Raw genomic sequence first — 9,220 nt, 5'->3', positions numbered from 1 at the left:
AATTCTAAACTGTGCGGATGGTCATCGCTGCCCAATTTCTTCTCACTTAACGTCATCACTCAGAGGGTTAATGGTCAGTTAGGGGGGGGGCGTGTTCAGCTGCTCCAAGGTGTGACCCCCCCCCCCCCCCACACACACACACACACCCCTCCCGCATGGAGCCTCCCTCATCAAAGAGTCTGATCATTTGCCTTCTTGTAGCTCAGCGATGATCGATATCAGAGTCCGTTAGAGGATCTGCGCGGACTGCGGGAACGTTTGAGAAACAAAGAGTTGAGAGATTCTCATAGTTGTTTTTTGCTGAACTCTTATGTGCTGCACTTGATCCTTGCGATAATGATCCCCTCCCACCCACCTGTGGTTATTGTGCCAGCAGGGGGCGTCCTAGCTCACTGCCGCTTGTCAACAGATACATAATAGGCACCAAACTGTTGGTTTTCTAGAGCGGATTTCTGTCTGTTGCCTTTTTAGAGCTTGTTTTTATTCTACGCACAACCTACACACACAAATACGCACAAACGCACGAGCACGCCTCCCCATGTCTTTGATGCAGACATTTACTTTAAACGTGGTTGCATCAGGATCAGGAATTAGGAAACGGGAAACATTTCTTGCCAAAATATGTCAAACATACAAGGAATTTGTCTTGGCGGTTGGTGCGTGACAGACAGTGTAACAATAGACAACAAGACAGCAGTGCACAAGTAATAAAATAAAATGAAATGATAATGCAATGGGTTAGTAGAATAAGGCTATGGGTTAGTATAAAACAAGAGAATAAAGTTAAACATTAAAAATATTTTAAAAGTTAAAAAATATACTAGCGAACAAGTGACAAAGTGACGAGTGAAAAATAAAAATGAAATTAAACTATTGGGGATTTCATCTGTGTTCCTCCTTTGTACTTCTTGTCCTCAGGACAATAAGGTATTTCTGTCCTACACTTTTTCTAACCATTATGTTTAAACCGTCTCTGCGGACGAGGAGCTCGTTGTTCCCTCGGCCTTCTTGTCCTCCTGTCCGCTTTGCCTTGTGGGCAGTTCTCCGTCTCAGTTTTCACTCTTGATTATAAAGGAGGAGTTTGCAGCGCAGAGGCGCTCACACTCCAACCGGCTGCAATAAACTGTGGCTGTGTGATCCGGGACAGAAGGCTCACTGGTTGTTGGACAAGCTGATCAAACTGGCATCATGGTTCTGACGGGCTGCACGAAATGCATCAAATACATGTTATTTTTCTTTAATTTTATTTTCTGGGTGAGTTGAACATTTTTTACTCGAAAGTGTTTTTTGATATTTTTGCGCCTTCGGTGTTTGAGTAACTTCTGCTTAAACTTCTTGTTGATTGATTTAGGGTCAGGACCTTTAGGCCACACTCACACTGTGCATAGCTCTAAGCCTGTTATAGTTGACACGTTATCACCCCTGCACAGTTTCCCGCCCTGCTGAGGACTTTTCATTATGCTGCTGCTCTTTGCGGTGGGGATGGGGGGGGGGGTGTCAGTCCCCTCACAGGAAGAATCCTTTTTTTTCCTACCCCGGTTATAAATTCATTATTTCATTGATGCAACTGCTGTTCATATTTTTTCAAAGGTTGGATTTCCAAGGTGGCTGCTGATGGACAAGTGAGCCAAATGTCTCTCATCATTGGACAGTTTCTTGTTATTTCAGGGAGTCTAGTTCTCCCCATATTAAACACACATAAAGAGGGGGGGTTGAACAGGGGTAAGGAGGGTTCTGGGGGATGGGGGAGCTGTTTTCCCTTTGACATTTCCTTTGTTCCCACTTGGTCACCAGACTGTTGCATTTGCCGCGTTTGAACTTGCGAGGAACTCAGGAAACACCTCGTTTATTGACCATTGTACATTCACCCTTCTTGTTTTTTTCTCCGTAATAAGTGCCACGGGGCTGCATGTCATTTGATCCTGGTTACAGGCGTCAGACTTCCTGCAGATGTGCTGTCCACTTTGCCCGTGGCCTTGCACAGAATTGATCCGTACTTGTTTGGGCATTTCCATTCGAGTTTGTCTCTGCAACAGTCATCTTTTTTTAGACAAGCCACCACATCCTGAACATGTCGTACCTGATGGAGTGTTTCCTCTGTTGATTTTGTCATTGTAAAAAACGGAGCCCTGTCTTCCTCGTTGTTTCTTGAAGAACAATAGCGAGCACTCATGGCACTAAATGTGAAGACATGTTGGAATAAACAGCGGCGTAAAGAAAAAAAAGCGTCACCATGGGAACAGTGCACGGATCCGTTCATATAGTTACGCTGCATTGATACAAGATTTTTTCAGGATGTAGGGGGTACCGTTGAATAACAAAGTTCTGGAGTTGACTTTTAAACAATGTAGCGAGGACGTGGTTGCTGAAGTGGCCGGATGTCCTTCCATCAGTCTTCTGAACTCGTCGAGTAACATAAGCCCAAAGGTTGGACACTGATTTGATCTCAGGAGTCCGGCATGAACACGTGTAGATGGGCCTTTAAAGAAAATCACAGTCCTTAATGCCAGGATGTTAGAATATTCATGGTAACATGTCTCTTTGAATGCCGGACATTTGAAAAATATGTGATACTTTTACCAACGTCAAGAATAATGATGAGAACCATTTTGTCTCGGGGGACAGCTGGCCGGAGGCGTGATCTTAGGAGTGGCCCTGTGGCTCCGCCATGACAGTCAAACCAGCAACCTCCTCATTCTCCAGTTCGAGGGCCAGCAGGCACCCGGCACCTTCTACGTCAGTGAGTATACTCCATCCACAAAAAGAGCTTCAACATCACGTCACGCGTTGTTTGAAAGTGGACACAATAACGTCTCCCAATACAGTACAATCAACTACTACAACTGAACAAACGAAGAATGCACCCAGCAGAGATTTGAGTATTCGCAAAATAGGTTTTTATTCTTTTCGCCACCCGTAAGTTGCTCGGTCATAATTGCGTCCATCCCACTTCCTCATAGCCAAGCGTCCTCCCCAAGGCCCGAGATACGCTTCCTCTCGTACCCCTTGCCCTCGTTCCTCGATCGCCCCTTCGCAGGAAGCCCACTGTTAACAGAGTGATGAAACGTAACTAATTGACAAAAAATACCCTTTCTTTGATACTCAGTTGGTACAGTGGCTCTAGAATAGTAGGAACGATGTGACCTCCAAGCAGAGACCAGGATACAGGAACTGCGTAGATCCGGAGGGTGACGGGCGGCGTTTTCGCCCCATTGTTTTTACTCAGCTGTCACTCTTGACACTTATAACCCCGTGCAGGAGTGACGCTTCTCTGGCATGTTTCTTCCTCAAAGATCGTTCAAGACAGATGTTGAGACATAAATAGGCTCTGAGAAAATGGTCTGTGGTGCAGGAATAACGCCACCATGTGCCTTCTGTTATACTTCCGTGATACTCAGGAGTTTTGTATTCATTCAGTCCAGCGTGGTGCTTGTCTTTAGAAAAGTTTTCCACAGAATCAGGAACATGCGCCTCGGGACCACGGGCTTAAATCGCCTCTATTTCACTGCTCTCAGCGTGTGATTTAAACATTTCAAAGGTCCGTCTTCTTCGCTTGTTGTGGTGCTGAACCCGTGTGAGCCCATTAATTCACATTGGGGCTCCGACTGCCGTCCCATACTTACCCCCGCAGTAAGTATACAGGCCGTATGCAAACCCATGCTTTTTATAGAGGCAAAGGCACACTCGTGATTTTAACAGCAGGGCGGCAAGCGAGGCCCACCCAAGCGAGATCAAGGGACTGTTTTTCTTTTTAGGTTACCCTCCCTTTTACGTTACGCCCTTGCATAATTCAAAAAACCTCGTACATCTGCACATTACCCTTCAAATTAGAGTTGAGGAGTGGATGTTTTTAGCATGCTGGCACCCCAAAGTGGTATTTATTTAGGGCTGAAAATACACGTTCTCCCGCCTCCTAACCAGTGCCTGAAATCATAATTGGTGGCAGTTGTACGAAGTCTGGTGTGGTGAGTTCCCCATCCCGCATACTCTGGGACACAGATGCTCCAGTTGTTTATCCCAGCATGTTTAATGCAGAGCCTCGGCCCGAAAAACCTTTTTGCATTGTGCAGAGTGAAGGAAGGATTTCATACCAGATGCAATGTACACAAAGACAAACCATTCCGCTCAATTCTCACAGCTGTTGATACTTTGGTGGATTCGTCCAAACAGGACGTTACTAACATTTCTCTTATACTGAAGTGGTAATAAACAAAGACCTTTTGGGTTTTAAAGTCGTACTTGTTGCAGGTCTGTCTGCTACGTGTCGCAGTAATAGAGGTGTTTGTCAGAGTTGAAACCAAAGACGAGGCACCGTAGCTCTGATTCTCTCTCACTTCAACTGTAACTGCGTTCTTTTTCTGCATGTCGACTGACAGTTCAAATGGTTTCTACTTCCTGGTCAATAGGAAACTTCTCCACTACTTACATTTAGGCACAGCTTTCACTGTGTGACGTTTTGTCAGTATACGCGTTGATGAAGTGGAGATTTCTGGCAACAATTTACAGAAAATCGCCTTCATGTGCATTTTGTAAGAAGCTGGCTGTGAAAAAAAGCTTGATTTTCTTTTCGTATATGCAACGAGGCATTATGGAATGCTAACTTTTTGGTGGATTATGGAGAAATCTAAAGACGCAAATAGACAAAAGCAGTAAAAGTAGTTTTTAAAAAATCATTTCTGTTCATTAGTTCAGAAAACAACCTAAAATTGATTCCAACTAAATCTTATCCCAACTGACATTCAAAGGAACAATTGAACATTTAGGGTACTCTTATTTTTCCCTTTTTTGATGAGAGTTAAACAAAAAGAAAATCAATACCACCTCTCTTGAATACGGTATCGATCTTCTACTCTATGTTAGTGAAGTGAATGAACTTGTGAATTTTTTATATTTTTCTTCTTCTCAAATATCTTGTTTAACTTTGACATGAATCATTCACTGCAGGGGGGCAGCTTGTAAAGACACAGTCCCTGTCTTCTCTTTCGTTCCAATTTCTAACGAGATTAACAGCCTTTTTAATGATTAATCCTCTTCTCATCATTTATCCATGTACTCACTGGCTTCCTCTCATTGAACACGACTTCACAGCTCTTTTTTTTTTGTCCATACCAGATGAAAATAAGTCCAAGTGGGGCTTTTCGCTGGTCTTCACCCCCCCCCCCCCCCCCCCCTCCTAACCCCCCTCTGGAGATTACACTGGGATGCAAGAAATAAATGAACTTCCCCGGTGGTATGAAATTGCCTGTCTCCCTTAAAGTCTCAATAGCCTGCAAACCTCAAAGGGTGTTGTCATAGCAATGGAAGGCAGTGGGAATAATGGCTGCTTTGCTGCATTGCCGGGTTACTGGCCTTGGTGCTCCTTTCTCACTAAACAAAAAGCTGAAAGAGCAGAGAGGGGTGGATGAAGGAGGAGGGCAGTGAGTCGACACAGCCGGAGTAAGAGAGAGTGTAGATGTGAGTATACGGGGGACGACTATGGTTGACATGCACGGTACCATGTGAGGTGTTTGAACTGTCTGTTGTTTTCCGTCTGCACCATCAGTCTGTTTTTTTTTTTATTTTGTGTGTGAGTAAGAATAGAAAATGCTCCGGAAGCATCTGAAGGATAACTAGTCAAGTGTGAAGTTGAATCAAACTGAAATACTGAAGTAAAAGAAAAGTGCTTGAAGATTGAGTACATTTTTTTTTTTGTTATTGTCAACCACTTGCTTCGGGCTGCATGGATGCAAACTACAACTTTTCTAAATGTGTAAATCTCTTTCTGGCGATTAATTCACGCAGGTTATTGGTTTAATCAATTGGACCAACCAGTCAACCCTGGAATCACTGAACAATAAAGTACCCGTTTCAAGGAAATCATATATCGACCTGCTAACACAGGATACACATTAATCACTTAAAATGGATTTTTCTTGGCCTTTACCAGGCAAACAGCAGCTGACCAAAAAAACTCACCCGAGGTCCATTTAGTAGCTGTTTCAATGGTATCACATGGTCTCAATCCAAATAGTGGAGAAAGTGGTCAGAAGAAGAAAGCCGGAATGCCTATCACGAACCTTTAATTAAAGTCACCAAATAGACAGAACAAGAGATTTTTTAGTTGTCTTTGTGTGCTGAACATTTTCCTTTTAAATAAAGGCCATAATCTGAGTTTTACTGCTATTCCCCACCTGTTGCACACCAAACAGAAGCGTCCAACAGGCTGTTTAATGTTGGGAAAACTGTGTATTCACAATGCGTAATCCCCAAAAATAATAATAATACTGCACTGACATATTAATATTAATTATATTATTATATATATTATATATATTATATTAATATATTATTAATAATAATACAGACATATATATTTCGAAGTTTGATATATTGTTTAAGCTATAACTAGATTTCTTTTTATGACTCTTTATAGCAGTTTAACTACATGAATATTTGTTTTTGTATGTGGTTTGTGTTCAAGTTCCTCCCTGTTTCCTGGGGAAGGATAATGCTCTGGGGTCAGGGGTCAGGGGTCAGTGCGGAGGTGGTTTTGTTGGGGGTTGTGCGGAGCTGGAAGCTACTTCCTGGCCTGACAACTCAGATCTCTCAGGATATGAGGGGAGGGGCAGGGGGGGGGGGGGGCTGTTTATCTCCAGGATGTCAATAAGGTGGCGTCATCCTACAGGGAAGGCGAGAGTAAGATACAAAGCACTTCTTTACAACAACCAATCAATTAATCAGAACCCTGCTGGGACACTGCCGCCCTCTAGTGGTGCCGATGATGAACCGCTGTTCTGGTGTACGGTTGAAGCCAACGGTTGAAGGACACTGTCTCCTCGTGTCTCCAGGTGTGTACATCCTGATAGCAGTCGGCGCCGTGATGATGCTCGTCGGCTTCCTCGGTTGTTACGGTGCCATTCAAGAATCTCAGTGCCTGTTGGGAACAGTGAGTATCTTCCGGGGGGGGGGGGGGGGGGGGGATTCATTTAGGATCATTTATATCTGGGAACACGAACCCCTTGTTTTCTTTCCTCAGTTCTTCTTCTTCCTGGTGATCCTCTTCGCTTGTGAAGTGGCTGCAGCGATGTGGGGTTTCATGAACAAGGACACCGTAAGCAGCACTAACATATACGTGACGTTTGCATTGATCTCCACCTTGTTCCCCTCCAGTGAACCTGCCCCCCCCCTTTTCTCTGAAACACAGATTTCCAAAGAACTGACCAACTTCTACGACGCGGCCTACATCAAGGCCGTGGACATCTCGGGGTCCCCCAGCAAAGACTCTGCCATCAAGGTGCTGGATGTGTTCCACACAACGGTACGTCACAACGCAAACGTCACGTGTGTGAGTGATGAAAAAAAGGCGTTTAAATGGATTTTGTTAGAAGAAGTAACCTCTTGTTTTCTTTTTGGGGCCCTTCAGCTCGACTGCTGCGGCAAAGGAGACGACAACGCTCTCTTCAAACAAGTCGCCAGCACCTTGTGTCCCAGGAAGTCCCCGGAAGATTTCCTTAAGTCTCAGGTACACACACATTCTTGCTAAAACTCACAATGACCACATACCTGGTAGAAAGATGTTCTTTATTTTATTAGTATTTTTCAGAAGAATGAAATTTTGTCTTCAAATCTTCCATTGCTCTGCAGAGTTAATGATTGCTGAACGTTGAACCAAATACTGAGCAAACACAGCCAAATATGAAGGTTTTGACTGGGTATCAAAAAGGCAGGCATATATATATATATTTATATGATGTATGATAAATATGATATTCTTCTGAACATTTGGGTTATCGGCTCAAACTAAAAACCCTGAATGGTTTTCTTTGCTTTTGTATAATGACTGAAATGTAACGTTGGAGGGACCAAGCATTCAGGCAAAGAGACTCGGACAAAACTATACTTAACTAGCACAAAATAAGTCTTTAAGAGGTGAAATAAATATCTTATTCTTCTGGAAATGTTTTAATCAGTAAGATTTCCCTCAAGCACGTGAAAGCTGTTTGCTGACCTGCAGGTGATTTGAGGTTATTGCTGCCTACAGAGAAGTAGCCCAGTATTGTATCGGTGATATAAGACTTTCCCTCTTCTCGACTGCTCACTAGTATTTATGTTGCTACTAGCTGATGGCGTGTAAACCAAGTACAGTGTTCATGCAGTTTGAGCACAGAGGTCAACATCTGCATTTCTGCCTCCTCCCAGAGCTGTCACAGCAAACTGATCGAGCTGTTCTCGGAGAAGCTGTACCTGATCGGTCTGGCCGCTCTGGTGGTCGCTGTCATCATGGTGAGTGAGGACGCAGATGAACGTTTCACACGGCTGTAGTGTAGACTTGGCCAAACATCTCCCTGAAAGCAAAGCCACTCAGATCTGTGCGATGTGTTGAGCCGCTCCGTCCTTCTGCCCATTCAGATCTTCGAGATGATCTTCACCATGGTGCTCTGCTGTGGCATCCGTAACAACCCTGGAGTGTACTAGGACCAACAAACTACGTCAGACTTTAAGGGATTTTTCATTATTTGTTTCTTTTCATCGGCTTCTCTTCCTTATGATTTTACCAAAACAAGACGGATATCTTTTCCTTTTTAATCTGCGTCTTGTTCCTGATATTGCTAATCCGTAAGGACTCGTTCTCCTTACATAATGATTTAGACGTTCTTTATTTATCACACAACTATTCACATGAGCCTTTTATACATTTGATATGTTGTGAAATATTTATCTGAGGTCATAATTTTTTTTTTTTAATGGATGTATAAATTGTATATATACTTGTCGTATGTTAATAACACTTAGGAGAGCGCATGTTATTCCCTGATTGATTGTCTGTGATGCATCTTCCTGCAGCGTTAGGGTTAATCCTAATGAGCGATGTTGTTACTATAATGATTACCAGGAGGACGAGTCAGTCAGCGTGTGTTTGTAAGTCGACTGTGTGTCTCTTCTTTGTGCCTAATGGACCATCTCCATGCTTTATTTCCTTTATTAACTTGTGAGACTCCTTCTTTAAATAAATAAACAGTCGTGTCTTCTTACTCAACCAGTTGTTTTATTAATGCTGACAAAGTCACCTTGTGGTTTTTGGAGCAAACACATTACATTGCTGTTTTCGGATATCAGGTGTGACTCATAAGATAAAGATATTTCTCATTCAATGTCTATAAATTGTCATCAGAAAGTATTATTTAACAAATTAATCGAGAGTAGAATTGTGTGTATCTTAAGGAGTTTATGGTGTTTTATA

The 9,220-nt window shown here is 43.1% G+C and overlaps 1 protein-coding gene across 1 annotated transcript; it reads left to right on the top strand.

Moving 5' to 3' along the window:
* The first annotated feature begins 1,057 nt into the window (after positions 1–1,057).
* Positions 1,058–9,016, top strand: LOC120808709 (CD81 antigen). Its single transcript, XM_040161794.2, has 8 exons — positions 1,058–1,254; positions 2,626–2,740; positions 6,828–6,925; positions 7,016–7,090; positions 7,184–7,297; positions 7,403–7,501; positions 8,179–8,262; positions 8,389–9,016. Exons 1-8 carry the CDS (start codon positions 1,189–1,191, stop codon positions 8,452–8,454), a joined length of 717 nt encoding a protein of 238 aa, XP_040017728.1. The 5' UTR covers positions 1,058–1,188; the 3' UTR covers positions 8,455–9,016.
* Positions 9,017–9,220: the final 204 nt, after the last annotated feature.

The sequence above is a fragment of the Gasterosteus aculeatus genome, chromosome X, assembly GCF_964276395.1.
Source record: "Gasterosteus aculeatus chromosome X, fGasAcu3.hap1.1, whole genome shotgun sequence".
Lineage (NCBI taxonomy): Eukaryota > Metazoa > Chordata > Actinopteri > Perciformes > Gasterosteidae > Gasterosteus > Gasterosteus aculeatus.
The sequence above is the reverse complement of the archived record's forward strand: the minus strand, read 5'-3'. Positions and strand labels throughout refer to the sequence as shown.